The 18441-nt window shown below is 35.1% G+C and overlaps 1 protein-coding gene across 1 annotated transcript in view; it reads left to right on the top strand.

Annotated features, from left to right (window-relative positions):
- The window catches only part of LOC113230054 (solute carrier organic anion transporter family member 4A1), a 114646-nt gene that overhangs the window by 86036 nt on the left and 10169 nt on the right, over positions 1–18441 (top strand). Inside the window, exons 6-8 of the mRNA XM_026463781.1 lie at positions 10625–10727; positions 17701–17822; positions 17928–18176. Of these exons, the coding sequence (XP_026319566.1) occupies positions 10625–10727; positions 17701–17822; positions 17928–18176 (474 nt within the window). The remainder of the gene's footprint in view (positions 1–10624; positions 10728–17700; positions 17823–17927; positions 18177–18441) is intronic.

Below are 18441 nucleotides of genomic sequence, written 5' to 3'. Positions count from 1 at the left end.
TCTATGTTCAGCCAGCAGATTACTCATAGAGTACAGCCTCGTCTACAGTACACGGTACACCTTCTCTAAGGGGTAATTGCCATGAATTTTATTATTATCTTTATTTTTATTTATGCCATAAACAAAAAGGGTCGGTGGTGGTTTGTGTTTCCCTATTTCGGTGTCGGAAAATTAATAATAATGGGCAAATTGTCGTTTGTTTCTTACACTTTTACTCTAAATCTGTAGCCACCTTAAAGCTTTTTCTGACCGGCTTACTGATATTCAGTGTCAACATCTATCATATTGCTTCTCTTGTTTGCTGAGTTAATAATTGTTTAGGAAATGAAACTATTTTTCCGGATTTAATTCTTAAAAATGACTGACAACCGTCATCAACATTATGTCAACCGTGACCATAGGACCTGTAAACTGCCCGAAACGTTGGTTTGTTTGAAAAAACAAATAATTCGCGATTTAAATCCGGAAAAATAGTTTTATTTCCTATGTGTAACAAGCGCGAAAACCTAAGAACTCGATATTAATAATTGTTTGCTTATTGTTTCGTTGATTGCATTCAAAGTTACTTATTATCGTCTTCCTTAGCTGTCAAATCGAGCCTCTTACGTTTTGACGACTATAGTACTTTTTCATTGACAAATACATTAACTGTCAATAATTCATTTAGTGGGTAGCTGTAATTGGCCTATCGAATAATTGTTATATAGTTATTTTTGATACAAGTGCGGAAAGTTAGTCATTATTCACGAGTCTCGAGGCCAAGACTCGAGACAAGTGAAAATGACAAATCCGCATGTGTATCAAACAACGTTTTTTAATACATTTGCGAAAAACCTACATTGAAAGTAAAATAAAACAGTATTTAAAAAAAACCTCATTTTATTCCTTTGTTTGATAAAAATTCAGAGTACAATTTGAACAATTATTAAGAGTAACACTGTACTTTGAGATCTTTGCCGGCAAGTTCACAGTTTGACTCAAGCTGCTGTTAATTTCGCATGTCTGCGTCGATTCTGGCTCAGGTCCTTGATTATTAGTTGGTGTACAAAAACGTTGACGTCCGACGGAATCAGATGAACTTGTTCCTGGTTCAGGTTTACAAATATTGTCGGGGGTCTGAGACGGGCCTGGTTGGGGTTCATAAAACGTGGAAGATTGTGGAGTAGGCTGACAGTGTTCAATTGGTGGCTGTATATGGATAGACTGTGTTATTTGGTTTCCGATTTTCAATTTGTTAACAATGGAGCTTTCTATGTAGCCTTCAGCAACGTGACTCGATCTCCATCCACCATGTCGCTTTAGGGTTGTCATATTAGCCCCAGAATCTGCAAGTAATGTGGCAGAAGACCTATGAAAACTATGACCTGTACAAAGGTAAATCGGCATCTGGTAAATTAAAAAATGTGGCAATTTCTTTTGGCATGTTTCCAAATTTATTGATGCCAATAGCCTGCGCAGTGCATTTCCCTTTCTGATAATTTTGAAAAAAACGGTCACTCTTTCCTTTTGATGTACGCTGACTGTAGTATTTCCTAACAACTTCGTAAAATGGCCCGTCAACAGTAAACGATCTCGGAATTTTATTTTTAGTATTTGGGATATTTACTACTATCATATTTCCATGAGTTGCAATATCTTTAACTGTAATGTTGCACAGTTCTTCGCGCCTGCATGCACCAGAGATCCCAAAAATGAGTGCAACCTGCAAACTAATTTAATAAATAATATTAGTCACATATTTATAGTGTAGATAACTTAATAAGTGTACATATCAGAAACGAAAGATTGTGTCTAAGTCCTACCTTTGTAGGACTTAGACACAATATTAAATATTGATGATCTGGAGCTACGTTAATAAATCTTTCAATGTTAGATGTCAACACTTTAGACTTCTTGGTTTGGTATCCTTCAGATTTCCTCTTCAGAAACGCAGTCAAATTCGTGTAGTTTTTTATATCAATGTCGTTTTTTGTTTTAATCATAGTTTTTAACATGGAATATTTTGACCACATAGTTGATGCATGGTATTTATTGGACAGTTCGAGAAAATAAGCCATAAGTACGTTTTCCGAGAATGAAACCGTTTTGTTTTCTAGCTTCCAGTCTATAAACTGATCATAGACGGCTGTGTATTTATCTTTCGATTTATCCGGTAAAGTACTATTGCTTGCTATTAATGCTTTTGCACGTATCTGGTGGTGTTAAATCTACAATACACTCGTCGGAATCACTCATTTTTTGCATAAATAATATTGTCAATTTTTTCTTTAGTAGTCAATAACAAAATCAAATCGTAAAAAAGTTAATGAAAAAGGCGGGAATGTAAACGATGAAAAAAATTAGTACTTTTTTTGGCTGACTTTTTTCAATATGGCAACTGTTGCCAGTATTCAGCCACATTAAAATTACTATTTTATATTACTTTATTTTCTACATAATCGCTACTAAGGAGCATTTACTTCATAGGTGTAAAAATGCGGTCTCTCCATAGATATAGTATAGTAATGACGAATGACTTACGTCACAAAGCACATAAATATGAAATAAATATACAATCTCTTTAGTTCTATGTTTAAGACTTAAAACAACAGAACAGTGAATAAAAAAAACTGGAAAAGTAAAAAGCACAACAAAACCAAACAGAAAAACTCTTACACACTAATGTTAGTAAATGAAAATTACAAATATTTGCTAAATGAAGTTGTATCCAGTGTTCAAGGAATGAACGCTTAATCCTGCCACCAAGGAGGTTGTTAACAGCTCCACGCACATCAAAGAGGCCACTCTCTGTAGCATGATGGCAGCAAATCCATCTACTTACGCATCACATTTTTTAAGAATAAAAACTTAATGGCTGTTGTTATCCCAAATAAAATAAAAAAGAAAAATCTAAGAGTTAAGGAACTTGCAGTTACAGCATTTCCGACAATTCTCTCTTTGCACAAACCTCCTTGTATTGCATAAGCACCGATAACCTTTAAAGTTTCCATGTGAAGGGCGCTTCGAGAGGTACGCGTGAGGTCTAGTGTGTACCTCTTAAGGTATTGGGAAGAACAGAGTGGATAAGGTGTGTGTTACAGTAGGACACAAGAACAACTCTTGTGTAACAAAAATATATCCGATACCCAAATCGATGGGACCATCATTACGTTCTACAACATTGTATATATTTTACATACAAACATTATACTCAAGTATGGGAATGAATGCACTACTAAAACTACTTAAGCTTAAATCTTTAAGGCCATGTATTAAGGGCGAAAAAGACATTGTGTGTTTCTCGTCGGCAGTCCGAGCCGAGTGTCCAAACACGCAACGCGGTTTTCGGACATAACGCATTCACATAAACTTTTTTTGACCGGCTGTAGTCATGTAGTCATCGTACACATGGTGGTAAGCGACATCCCTATCCATTACAGTTACAGTGCCATTCAGATTTCGCTGCCTTTATACTTTTACTTATTTTGCAACCTCGTTGGCCCAACGGTTTGCTCTGTGGGCGCTGGATGAGGAGGCACTGGGGTCGATTCCCGGTAGAACCAATTTGGGAAATGATTTTTTCTAAATTTCTCTGACGGACGGCTGAAGGACGGCTCTGCCCATTAACAGTTAGCAGCCTTGGACTCGGTGGAGCGAAAAGCAGAGACTTATTAACAATCATTCTCTTGTGGAGTCGAAGCTTCAAAATCTCGACTATCGCAGGAAAGTAGCCTGCTTGTCAGTTTTCTGCTTCGGATATATTTCGGGTAGTGTGCGCAGGAACTTTTCAATTTGGTTCCGCCCTCACCGTTCCTCCTTCGGTCGACTAGAAGGTCCGGAGCACTCCATTCTTATGTCGTTGATATTCCACCAATTCGCACTAAGCGCTTTGCTTCCTCCTTTATGATGCGTACGGCAAAGGAATGGAATGCTCTACTAATTAATTAATCTGTATTTCCCGAAAAGTACATTTAAGTATTATATAATTTCAATAATTTCACCAGCACACTTACCCTTCAAAACCGGAATGCAGTAATTCTGCATTACTGCTTGACGCGAGAAGTAGGTAAGGTAGCAGTATTTCCGTGGACGAACTCTGTCACAAGGAGCTCTACAGCTACTAAATACTTTTGCTCGAACGCGAAATGCGCAACGTCTTTTCACTTTTATTATTTGAACATAAAGTTTTTTTTTTCAGACCGACTTATGACGAATCCACTTTCATAAGTGTGGTGATTCCCTTATGTGTAATGTGTAATAAACAAATAAATACGATATATTGTTATGACTTGTACGATCAAATGCCTCTGATAGAATTGTTTTTATTGGCAAATATCAATCCTATTGAATATTTTGAAACAAAAAGTCTGAGGTTCCAGATCGAGGCTTCCTTCATTATACTAGTCTGTTTAAATAATTCTTAACAAGGGGTGTAATCAGTTAAACAAAAAAAAAAAACACGAATCCAACTGTCAAGTTGCTTGCATTAGTTCGTCAGACATAGAAAGATAGTGTCTAAAAATTTTACATGTGGTTACATTTCTTACATTTTTCGTAACTTTGAACCCTTTACGTAACTTTTGTTTTTAGGGCAGTTTTCGTAATTTTTGAGAACGACGACATTAATAAAATCCAGCTGTATTTGTTATTAAATCCCTCAGTGGTATAATAATCCTAAATAGATCTCACCCAATTTAGACAACAAAGTAATTGAGAGATTACTTATCGAGTTCTTAGGTTTTCGCGATTGTTACACATAGGAAATGAAACTGTTATTCCCGATTTAAATCGCGTATATTTGTTTTTTGAAACAAGCCAACGTTTCGGGTCTATTACAGTTGATGGGAATCAATAACCAGCCGTGACCATAGGATCTGTAAAGGGCCCGGAACGTTGGTTTGTAATACAAATATACTTACGTGATTTAAATCCGGTATATAGTATAGTTTCATTTCCTAACAAATTACTTGTTAGGAATTTACTTTTCTTGAGCGTATGTACTTTTTTAAAGGTTTCGGTGTATACAAATATATACCATTTACACTAGAATTCAACTCATCCGAAGAACAGAGTCCGATGTGATGATATAGCGAAAAAATAATAAATACGTTACGAGAACAATTTCGTTATTCAAACTAAGGCCTGTGTGAAGGTGTTTTGAGAATTTACATATCTTATTTTGTTACTATATAATATATACTATTTACACTTAGAATTTTTGATATTATTTAAAATTAACTACGTAATTTTTTACGTAATAACAATTTATAAATATGACATTTAAATATAGCCGACATAGCTGCCTTCAGTTGATGATTGTAGGCTATGACAAAATATTTTTATTTGCAATATTTTTCTGATTTAGTATTTTTTTTATTTTCGGGTTTTCACGAGGTCGCCATCACCATCCAGTTGAAATAATGTCACTCAGTTAGGAAAGTATGTAATAAGACATAAACAAGATAATAAACAATAGTATATAATTTTTGCGAGCATTTTTGCGAGCTTTTTGTGAGCATGTCAATTTAGATTAGAATTACTCGGACAGAAAAACTTCATAAAAGGTAACAAGTGGTCAATTAAATAACATAAGATAGAGCTCAAATATTCTCTATTTAAAAACAGTTAAAGTTAACGTGTTCGACATATTGGAACTTAACCTAAAAGATGATTAAACTATTTCAATATTCTAAAACTGGGTTACGGTGTTTATGATATCTCAAAAAATTAATTTACATATTTATATTTTTATTTCACTTAGCGTCGTTTTAGTCAGCAGGCGGCAGAATGTGTTACGGTACTTAATTAAATTTTGCCAAGATTACAATTACGTCAATGTAGCACCGAATGAGTGTATCTCAAAAAATTACTTTATCACTTTGCGGACGGCAGTAAAGCGACTATTGCGACGCGGTCCTTATGATTTCTCGTCAGAGCTTTTAGCTATGAAAACAGCGGAGGGCCTTTCTACACCCGATACGAGGCTTTTCACTCCACACTTAATGTTTGTTTAGAAACACGTACGCCGTTTACAATGCAGGGTGCATAGAAAAAAGCAGGAAAGACGAAATACAGCATGTTGTACAAAAATGGTGACAATATATATTTTTTTCTTACAAACCCGTGAAATATATATAGGTATAGGTATACGTAACGTAACAAATCTCTCTGAATATTGGAACTTATATATTATTATTCATGTTAATGCATTAAGATAGCAAATAGTTACATAATAAAAATATCTACTTTAATTAATGAGAGAGTGTAGTTAGAACATTTTACACCCTTTGTGTAATAATGCCAAATCTGCAAAATGACATCTTTTCAGGCAAGAAGTTTAAAGATTCTATGAACAAAATTAGTTGGTAACTTTTAACCGACTTTAAAAAAGGAGGAGGTTCTCAATTCGACTGTATGTTTTTTCTTTTTTTTTGTATGTATGTTACGCGATAACTCCGGTATTTGTGAACCAATTTTGATGATTCTTTTTTGTTGGAAAGAGCACCTCAGAAGTGTCCCATTTAAATATGAAGAAAATATTCCACTTCTAAGGGTGGCAAACTAGGGGATGAATCCGGTTTCGCGCACTTTCCGGTAATTAATTTCAATAAAACTTGGAAAATAGATGTAATTCCACAAACTGGTCGCTTTTGTTAGTACTTTGTAATGAGTTTGTTTATTTTTAAATATTAGAGTTGATAAATTTCACATAATACGTAAGTTGTTTCGTATAATTAAGTTTGTTGAATGTCAGGAATGTTTTACCACACCATAATATTCAGGGCTCATTGAAAACCAGCTCACAGTCAATTATGGCTATCGCATGAAGGCTGAATGAAGCCGTTTGCGTACGACTAAAGCGCACAAATGACAGTACAAATTTGTTGTGATTATATTTTGTGTGTTTTGTTATCATACTTTTTTTGTAACTATGTGTTGTGACGTTGCAATAAATATCTATTCCATTCTATATTCAATTATTTGTTTGCGAAATTACTCCACTAGATTTGGTTACATAGCAGTAGTCTGAAAAGACATTTTCCAGAAATAACGTATGCTCGAATTTTCATAAGCTCGAAAGTAATTAAGAGAGGAAAATGTTTTTTCTTTTAAACCTAACTTAACCGATCCTAATCGTGTCTTTGCGATAAACATCCAACATATACTGAAAGAACAACGGTTTCCAAATAATTATTCGGATTTCAAAAAAAATGGAATAAACGTTTTTAAAAAAAAAAATCGAGTTTGTAATAGGTTACCATTTATTACAATTATTAATACAAAGATCAAAAATTTCCTTCTTTCCTGATTCTAACTAATTTCTTTCTCCTTTCTTCTTCAAAGTCTTTTACCAAACCGATACCAGATGCAATGCCAACTAAGCCACGGAACGAACCAGTGGACCTTACGAACCTTACCTTTTAGTAGCAGTAGGTCTAATTGTGAAAGTGTTCTTCCAGGGAAGTACTGCCACCTGACCTATTTCTGCCGCCAAGCAGTAATGTCAGCATTACTGTGTTCCGGTTTTGAAGGGTAAGGGTGCTGGTGAAATTACTGGCACATGGGACTTGTCAAAAGCTTTGAGTGACACTGTAACTGTCATGGACGCGTGTAGCTTACCATCAGGCGCATGACTTGTTGGTACCGTCACTTGATTTTATAAAAAAAAATCTATGTGCTTGTTGCAGGTTTTGTATTGGTTTTTTAACAGCTTTCTTTACCCGTAGCGCCATCTGTGTGTTTCGTATAGTCAGTATTATTCTTATACCTTTCATATCATAAAAGCACTTTTGACGTATAATCATATGTGGCTTTATAATACCAAGGATACCATTTCTTTGAATGAAATCAATCAGTTGTAAACAGTCACTCTGCTGTCCAATATATTTGTATAAAGGACTTTTTTTTATCAAATTTCATACTGTATTAAATAACTATTTGTAATAATGTTGTATTGTGACATAAGTTGACATTTCCCATGTGTCCCCTGTAATTTCACCATCATCCTTAGCCTTCAAAACCGGAACTCAGTAAGGCTTATATTACTGCTTGGCGGCAGAAATCGGCAAGGTGGCAGTACCTACTTCCCTGGACAAACTCTTTCAAAAGGAGCTCTGCTGCTGCTGCAATCTTCTTGGTGTCATATTAAGCTATACCCTGGTCCTATAAATAAGGCACCAGCTAGCCGAGCATTCCAACTACCTTAACTTTACACCTCCTCCGTCTACACTTATTGTTATTTATTAGTCTTTATTTGTTGTATAATTTATTACGAATTGCGCCGTGGCTAATATTTGATTTTAGAATAAAAAAGGTAATTAAATTTTTATTGCATTGATATTCAATTATTTTTTGTGAAACGACTCCACTAGTTTGTTATAATTATTAATACAAAGATCGAACACTCAGAAAAAGGTCCTTCGATCCGGTCGGATTCGAACCGACGTCTTCTTGCATACCGTGCCAGACGCTATACCAACTAAGCTACGGAACGAACCAACAGACCTCACGAATTTTTAATAATACAGTGAATAGCGACATCTCTCTCCAGGACTGGTAGCTGTAAAGGTACTAACTGGGTGATAAATCTTTCATAGATTTCTCATAGATGGCGCTACGACTAAAAAGTCATTGAAAAACCAAATACAAAGACGCGACGCAAGCACATAGAAAAATTCGTTTTTTCGTTCCGTGGCTTAGTTGGTATAGCGTCTGGCACGGTATGCAAGAAGACGTCGGTTCGAATCCGACCGCGTCGAAGGAACTTTTTCTGAGTGTTCGATCTTTGTATTAATAATTATAACAAAAAAGTTGTTGATTTGTTGATTAAGTAAAAGCTACTTATTCTATTTTTATAACGATCGTTTAGGAGCGCAGGAAAGAATTAGAAAGGGAACAATTGAAATGAACCCCGATTGTATTCAAATATTATGTGCATATTTGAATATACATTTTCTCGAGCTATCGAATGGAAAGCATCGTTTTATGTTTGACCTACTATTTATTATTCTAAGAATAAGTAAAATTTTAAGATGTATATTTTCAATAATATTAATGTTTCTTATAATTTATTAAAGCATAGATCGAAAGAAGTTTTCTTGGTGTTCGATCTTTGTATTGATAATTATAACAAACTAGTGGAGTAATTTCACAAAAAGAAAAGATTATCATGGTTGTAATAAATCATTAAGCAAAAAGGGTCCAATCCACGAAAATTATCAAAAAATGAGATATATGTACCAAATGTTAATAAACTGTAACCTCTTAGATCAGGAAAAAATCCAACATATTAACATAAATAAATATCTCTGGAGTTACATGACATTGTAATAAAGAAAATATTATAAAAATAAAAATAAAAAATAATTTATTGCAGACAATATACAGTCCATTTTGTTAGTACACTTACAAGCTAACTATTCTACTGTTACTACAAAAATTACACAATAAAAATAAAATAATTAGAATAAATGAATGAAATGAATTGCATTGATTACATAATGAAATGATTACATGATACGTGATACTTGGTAAGTTCACCGAGCTCCCAGGACGTGAAGTTCGGTGAACCTAGTAAGCAGATCGGAATCCCACCTATCCCGTATCATTTTAATATGTATAATTATAAGATATGAAAATGAAACAAGAATGAGAAACATTTTTAAATTTCAATCTGCCATATCTCGAAAGTGACTGGATGTGCATTGGATCATTTTTGTTTAACTACTTCCAACTAAGCAACGGAACGAACCAGCGGACCTAACGAATTCTTATATGTGCTTTTTGTCTGATATTTGTATTTGGTTTTCAACGATTTGTTAGCCGCACCATCTATGAGAATTTTATGAAAGTATTTCGTCACCGAGTTAGATACCTTTACAGCTACCAGCCCTGGCTAAAGACGTCGCTATCAACAGTAATTAAGTTTGTATTGAACTGATATTCAATTATTTTTATGCCAACTAAACATAGTTGCTTAGTTGGCGTAACGTCTGCCACGGACTGCTAGAAGACGTACGTTCGAATCTGATCAGATCAAAAGAATTTTTTGTATTAATAATTGTAACAAGTAGTGGAGTAATTTCACAAAAACAAATTAATATCAAGTCAATAAATTCAAATCAATAATATTTATGTTGCTTATACAGTCTCGTATCTTTCTACATAACTTGTTTATAGTGACCCTTTCTAACAGTCTCTTGGTTGCTTTTTAATCGCATAACGTGTAACCTTGTCGCTCGATATAAATCTTACTTATACTTAATAAAACGTTGAACTGTAATATACTAAATAGTATTGTTATCTGCTTTCGTTTTTTCGATATCAAGTGATGGGACGAACGAGACTTGCGCGCGGTGGTAAACGAGACGCCTGTCTATAGCAGTTGCCACTCCGCTCAGAGCTTTAAATCGCAAAGATCTGAGGGCAGTGTCACCGAGCCCGTCACCCTGAGATTTAAGTCGACCAGTGCTTGTAATTTGATCAGCTTCCGTACCCTTCGAAATGGGAACACTGTAATGCTCACTTTAATGCATGGCAGTAGAAAAAGTTAAGGTTCCTTAGACGAACTCTTTGACAAGTCTACTTCGACTAAGTTATCATTTAGGGGCTTTTTTATGATCTGTTCTACGATTGATTGTTGCAGGAGTATACTACACAATGGCGGTCCTCGGTCCAGCGCTTGGCTTTGTGCTGGGCGGGCAGATGCTCAACATCTATACGGACTTCCTTACTGTCGACTCCGAAACGTATGTACTGCCTAAGTTTCTTGTATCCAATGTTTGTATGTGCCATTGGTCGCAGGCCCCATGACCGTACCTTGTGGTGGCCTATTGCTTCCCGCAATATTTAAACAAATCATATAACTTACTGGAACGTTTCATAGATAAGTATCGTTGTAATATCCACACGCAAAATAGGCGCCTTGACGTCGAGTTGCGGACACGAGCCCGTTATACCAAGTATCAAGTACTATTTAATGTTCATGATGCCACTTAAGTACAACATTTTCTTTTTTTAGCTGACTTTAAAGAAGGAGGAGGCTATTTTTTTGTATGAATATTACGCGATAACCGATTTTGTTTCTTTTTTGTTGAAAAGAGGGTACCTCAGTTTTGGTCCCAGTTCAATATGAAGAAAATATGCTAAGTGTGGTAAACTAGGGAAGAATCCGGTTTCGCGCACTTTCCGTTTACCAATTTCAATAAAACTTGACAAATAGCTGTAATTCAAGTAATAAGATGACACCCGCGATACAGGGTTTCCCTGGTGCGTGGCTACGAGTGTATGCTTTAAAAAAAATCCACGAACTTTTGAGGTCGGTTTTTTAAATGTATTTTTTAATTATTCGGATCTAAATATTGTAAATTTACAAACCAATCTTATGGACCCTTTACAGGTCTCTTGGTCTCGGGTCACTGATATGTTAAGGTCATCAACCAGTTTTTCAAACGAATATTATACTTTATTTAATTATTTTCACGCCCAAACTCCTGAACCAATATTGGTATAGATGGAAGCTAGAAGGATAGATGCTACTTTTTGTCACAAAAGTAAACCTTAGACTGGGTGAAATAAGGGATGAAAATTTGAATGGGGAACGAATAAAATAATGACAATCAATATAATATAGTATGCTAGTCAAAGTACTTGTTCTACGCAGACAAAGCAGCCAGTGTCTAATATTAATGGAAAGAAAAACTGGAGAGGAGTGTTTTTTATGTATGATACGCGATAACTCCGCATTGTGAACCGATTTTGATAATTCTTTTTTTGTTGGAAACAGGGTACCTCAGTGGTGGTCTCATTTAAATTTGAAGAAAGTATTCCACCTCTGAGGGTGGCAAACTAAGGGACGAAAGACTTTTGAGTTCGATTTTTTTAGTACTTTGTACAAAGATTATTATAGTTACAAAACTAGTACATAGATATCGTTGTACAAATATTATTAATTGCCTTATTTTAATTTTCCAAAGAACGTTCTAATTTACGCTACATGTTTTTACAAAATATTTTGTTTTAAATATAGTATTTTTGATTAAATTTAATTTATCATAACAAATTAAAACAATCTAAGTCAAAGAATCGTCTTATTCCTAGACAAAACTAATTACACTTGAAAACGTCATTTTTTAAGCTTCTGGTCTTAAGCACTGTGCTGACTTCTCTGAGAAGAACGAGCAAGAAACTCTGGGGATTGCTCTCAAATTTGTGTGGAATCTAGACCTATGTCTAGATTCTACTCTTTCCATACATCTTTGGATATCTTCTTTCCTAAAGAAATTATGTATATTTTTACGGGCATATAAAATATTTGAGTAAATGTACTATGATGCCACAGTCATATAGTCTCCTTAAAATTTCTCTGAGAGAAACCCGAGACCCTAAACGGTACCTACACAGAACGTATCGCACGTTAATAAATAAAATGCATACTAAATTAAAACGTTTTAATTAATATTGCAGTTTTATGTCTGCTTGGGATTTTTTGTCCGATGAAATACCAACCTAAGAACTCTGTAACAAAATCATAATTAATAAACCAATTGAAAATGTGCTTAATAGATTTTGTTCTTACAAAATAAATTGAATGAAAGCCCTAGAAATGCAATCCTCGCTTCAAAACTCTTGAAATCATATTTTGCGAAGCCATGTAAGTCCAGAATTAATTCGTGGAAGTAAAGTTGTGGGCGCGCACAATGAGATGAAAGGCCGGGGCTGAATGAAGCAGAGTCGCTGTCTGATGAAAAATTAAAAAGTGACTCAACATGTCTAGGTAAAGGTGTTCTTGCCAGCGCGTCTATTTTAAGTAGCTACAAAAAAGCAGCTTAGGCCAGAAATACTAGTCCGACTTAATTTGAGAACCGATTTCGATGTTTATTTTTTTTCTTGGAAGGAGGTAACTTCGCTGTGGTCCTATTCAAATATGAAGAAAATATTCAACTTCTTTGGATGACAAATTAGGGCATGAATCCGGTTTATTAAATCTCACCCACTCTTCGTTAACCGATTTAATAAAACTTCCGCAAACTTTTGAGGTATTTTATTTTTTATTTATGGCACAATGTACAGACATCAGATACAGAAAGTGAGGAAAATAAAAACACTTAAAAATTAATACAACAGGCATATCTGTGCCCAATTATTACTGTGCTCAGCATTCATTTTAAAACATTTAGATACTTAAACAGACACTAAATCAATCATAAAAAAAAATCGAGAGAAATAAACAAATAGAGAGAATGAGAATATGCTATTCACTTTACATTAATGCTAGCAGTGACCTCTTAAATGCTGGGACACTGCAGTTAAAGATATCACAATTAGTCATATTTCATTATAATACCCACACATCCTATATAGAGGATTATTTTGTGATACATTGTTTTTTGAAATGGGTATACTGAATAGTCGTTGATTACGCACAGACCGAGTCGGCACCTTAGAATAATAACGCATAGAAACCTAGTCCGCACACGCTAAGTGAGGCAAATTGAAGCGCGCCCAATGGGCCTACACGAGCGGGCGGGCTTCTGTGCTCAAGGTCAACTTGCACCGCGAACAGATCAAGAATTTTAGTTAAAAATGACGAAATGTGCGGTAAATGAGTGTAAAAATACGTCAGACAAACATAGAATAGATACTAACATCACATTCCACAAGGAAGTAACGCGTTTCAATAGCGTGTATTTTTATATAAATAATCACTAAAACCGAAAATTAACCTACTACTAAAACTAGCCTACATGAATTTGATTTTTGCCTCACTTATGACAGTTCGTTTGATATGAAACTATCATTCTATGCGTTATCATTCTAAGGTCGGCACCCTAAACAGTAGCATCCTTAGCAAGCCATCGTTAAGTTAAAGTTATTTGTATCTCCCAACTGCAGGTTTATTATTTTACGACAACAATCCGTTTAAACTAAAACAGAGCTAACCCAAAACTCAACATTATGTGTAGTAAACTCTTCAAGACAATAAATATAAATGAGTACAAGGAAAGTTCAAAACCCCGCAGGTTTTCTGATTTATGATTTATAAGTCCGATAATATAATTTGATCCTCGAAGATGTAGTTGGTATATTGTAAATGTGTACTTTTTAAAAAAAAAGGTATTTGTTTATGTTTTTGTATGTTTGATTTACGGATAAATTATAAATGAACTGCATTATGTTTAAGCATACTAAATTAACATTTGGTAGTCAAATATTTTTTGGTAGTTTTTTCATATAGGTCAAATCTTAGTTGCGCCCTCCATTCAGTTAGGTTGGTATATAAAGAAGCTGCGAAGAGAATTTGCTTGCGTTTCCGAACATGATTTCAGGTTTATTAATGCTCATTTGTCTTAGTTGATCGAATGACGTCCGTGATATCAGTCTTTCGATGCAATTCCAATAGTACCTTTCCCATATAACCAAGAGGTTGACAGGGAGAGGCACTATTATCAAAACGTAGATATCGATACCTTCAATTGACTCTGCGCCGACTTTACTTTTTGGTATTTTTCTGTTTTTGTTGTAAACAGCCATATTTGTTTACTAATACCTATTATGCACTCCGATTTTTGTGAAATAAGGAGACAGAAAACAAAATTCGAAAAATAAAACTAAGACTTAACTTTGTGAATAATCTCAGTACAGAGTACTAAAAAGCCGACCTCAAAAGTACGCGGAATTACGTCTAGTTGCTAAGTGTTATTGAAATATCCTTAAATTCGCCACTATACAGGACTGGACACTGGAGATAATAAAAATCGGTTCTCACTACTCAAAGAATATTGAGAGAAAAACGCCTTGAATTAGAGGAATAGCAAAATCAATCACTAAAATAATTGCTCCTTAGGAAAATTTAGGCGCTATTTATAAAAATGAATCTTCATGCGTGAACAGCCACCCATAGAGGTGGATGATTTCCTTCAAAATGAAAAGGGACCACTATGGAAGTACCTCCTTTCCAACAAAAAAAGAATCATGAAAATCGGTTCACAAATACCGGAGTTATCGCGTAACATACATACAAAAAACCAAGAAAAACATACAGTCGAATTGAGAATTCTTTTTTAAAGTCGGTTAAAAAGACACAAAACACAAAATAAAAACAAGACAGATCCAAAAATTAAGTTATAATAGTGTTCATTGTAGGTATCGATATAAGACATGAATCTGTGGCGCTTTTTTAAAAAAAACTATCTATTCCTCTATTACGCTCTAATTTAAATAAATAAACAAAGCCCTCTACTCTCTAGTGCGAAACCCTGTGTCGCGGGTGCCATGGACACATGCATAGGCGACTACAAATTACACCCAAACTCTCGAGAGAAATAAATGTAGGCCATACTAATTTTTCTTGTCCCGAGAATCGAACCCGGGACATCTGCGTGGCAGACCAGCTAGGGTAACCTGTCGGCCGCGGAAGGAGTTATTGAATCATTCGTTCGAATACATCTCCAAAGTGATGTGGTAACTTAAATTGCTCTTCATCTAACCCAATTATCCTAAAAGCATTCTCATATCTCCAGTAAGTACTATACTATTTTGCCTCCTCACAGTGGCAGGGGCGGAGGTTCACCAATTCAATCAACGACTACAATGGTCTATTATTCTAACTCACTGGTGATCTATCGGACACTCTATGTTTAGCTAAGAGCACGCCATTTGTGTTAGGCAACTACTTCAAAATGAGTTCAGGAGTTTTATGGGTCTTCTCTTGTTAACAAGAAAGTCCATCTATTTATAATTCTGCAGTACTTACAACTGTGTATCCTTTTACAAGGGTGTAGCTATCGGATAATACTGGTTTCACAGTGAAATAATCTTTATTTCATAGGTAAGTTACCTTACACTTAAAATCGCCATATTGTTTAAACTCTGCTGCTCATTCGTAAGGCAGATTCCCTTGAGAAGAATAAGCAAGAAACTCTAGGGGTTGCTCTTTGTAAATAAACATGTAGACTTCTTCCAAACACTCCAATAAAACGCCGTATTAACCAAACTGATTTATTAAATTATCAATTCCTCCAACAATTTATACTAGAACTTTAAAATATACGCAACAAAATTTGTAACCACAAAATACCGTTATAATTCCTGACCAATCTAACTTTAATATTTGATGAGATACGAATGCATAAATTTTTCTTTCACCTCAAGACATTGCCTCGTAAATTCCTTCTTTTTCAATTCCCGCCATTTTTCGCAAGTAGGGAACTTTAAAAGCAATGTCATTGGCTAGTCGAACCGGTAGATAAAGTGTTCGGACCAATCACAATATTTAAATAAATGATAATGAAAATAATTTTTCTATTTTACGATTATATATTTCTTACAAACATTTGTATATATTTATCATTTTAGAGAGACAATCCGCTAAACGCTAGTAAATGGGTCACGGATTTTTGTCATGCTAGTACGTAGAAGCTATATAACACAATAAAGTCACACTTACGCCGCTGCAGCCCTTTTATATGCGTCTTATTTGAAGGTGTCATAAGTATAAAGTTTTTGAATTACTTGGCTTTGTGAAGATACTTATTTGTTATGTATAAAAATACACAAAGTTTGTACAATCGCCTTATCTTGTTCCCATTTTACGTTCATAATTTACAATACTGTTGTAAAAATATGTGTTACGCACAAAAATTTCGATTTCAAGCATTCATTTTATACTTAACAGTATTTCTCGATACGAAGAGTCCGGCTGACTTGCAAACATTGGAATTAGCATATGAAAACACGGCGATATCTTCCGAACGCCTGCTTGAATCGCGTTAGCAATTGTTTCAGAGTACCCGGCCGTGGGTGCAAAAACAATAGGCGGCCGACTGATAAAGTTGAATTAAAATCACTCCGTGGAATTACAATGTTTATGGAACTGTTTTCGGAACGTGCTTAGTTAATTACATAGATACTCGTAAATACATCGACGACAGTAAACAGTTACCGAATATTTGCAAAATCGCAATGCAAAAACTTTAGAGAATAATAGGTATACAGGGTGGAAATTTGTAATGCCACCTGAAGGGAAAGTACTCTAAATACTGGAAATAGACATTTTTACTAAAGGAAACATTCCTTTATTTTTTAAAAGGAATAAAACTTCATTCATAGATTTTCGAATATTTCTAGCAACACGCGGGAACCGAACCCGCTTTAATCTAAAATAAAATGCACCCTGCACTTTTATTGCATCGATCGATAGGGTTAATTATAAGAACAAAATCTCTCTCACAAAATTGGTTAATTAAATGAAAAATAAAACCATGAAATCTTAACGTATTTTAATAAAACGAAAAAAATTGTAATCTAACTAATTAGTTGCTGTTGTTTCCTTTAAGTAAAAATTTCTATCTCCAGTATTTAGAGTACTTTCCCTCCAGGTGGCATTACAAATTTCCACCCGGTATATTATAGTCTGCATATCCTTCAGATATTAGATTTATGCATTGCCTCATTGCTCAAAATTTTGTATAATTACATTTTTAGCTAATTCGGCCTGTTACATTAGAAAATATCAAGTTTTTACTTTCGAAATGCTGTACTGTACAATCATGGTTATGCAGATAACCGGCTACTCTTGATATCGTTGACTTCATACAAGTTGAAAATGAATGATAAACCTGGTAGAAATCATTAGTCCCGTCTTCTTGTCGCTGTCTAAAATAATTTTTAACTTCATTTTACATTGTTCTGAATTTATATTAGCGTATGTGTTGTCTACAGACTAGGCGTAACTCCAGTTAGTTCTGTGTGGATTGGCGCATGGTGGGTGGGCTTCATTCTCTCTGCCGTTCTGTGCCTTATCGTCGCTATACCTTTGCTTGCATTCCCATACGAACTACCAGGTAAAATTATAATAAGTTAATATAAAATTACTAATTTAAATAAGTTATTATACGTCTATTAACTCTGTTTGTAATCGGTTTTCATTTCTTGATCATATTCCACAGGCGCAGCAGAAATCAGATCGTCAAAAATATCCGAAGCACACGAAGGATCAGCGTCAAAGGCAGCGGCTTTCAGTGAACTTAAGGAATTGCCGCGAGCGGCTGCAGCGCTGCTCAAGAACCCTACGTTCCTGTTTTTGAACCTCGCCGGAGCCAGCGAGGGCTTGATGATATCAGGCTTTGCCGCGTTCCTACCAAAACTCATTGAAAATCAGTTTGCTGTTAATGCTTCTGAAGCTGCTTTACTTTTAGGTGAGGATTTACCGACTGTTGGCTTCCGTATACTGCCGTCTACTAGCTAAAACGCTGCTAAGTGAGAAATGGTCCAATAACCGTTTTAAATAGCAAACAATGGATCACACAATTCACTTTTAAAAATAGTTGAAATTAGTTAACGTGTTCGACTATCGGAACTTACTCTAAAGGCGCATTTATTCGATACGAATTTGATCGCGCTCACCCCGCGCGGCCGCCGCGCGGTCGCAGAGCGGAGTCCGTGTTGCCGCCGCGCAGCGAC

The sequence above is a fragment of the Hyposmocoma kahamanoa genome, unplaced genomic scaffold, assembly GCF_003589595.1.
Source record: "Hyposmocoma kahamanoa isolate Upper Pololo Valley unplaced genomic scaffold, ASM358959v1 63, whole genome shotgun sequence".
Classification (NCBI taxonomy): Eukaryota; Metazoa; Arthropoda; class Insecta; order Lepidoptera; family Cosmopterigidae; genus Hyposmocoma; species Hyposmocoma kahamanoa.
Note: the sequence above shows the minus strand (reverse complement) of the source record. Positions and strands in the feature narration are given on the sequence as shown.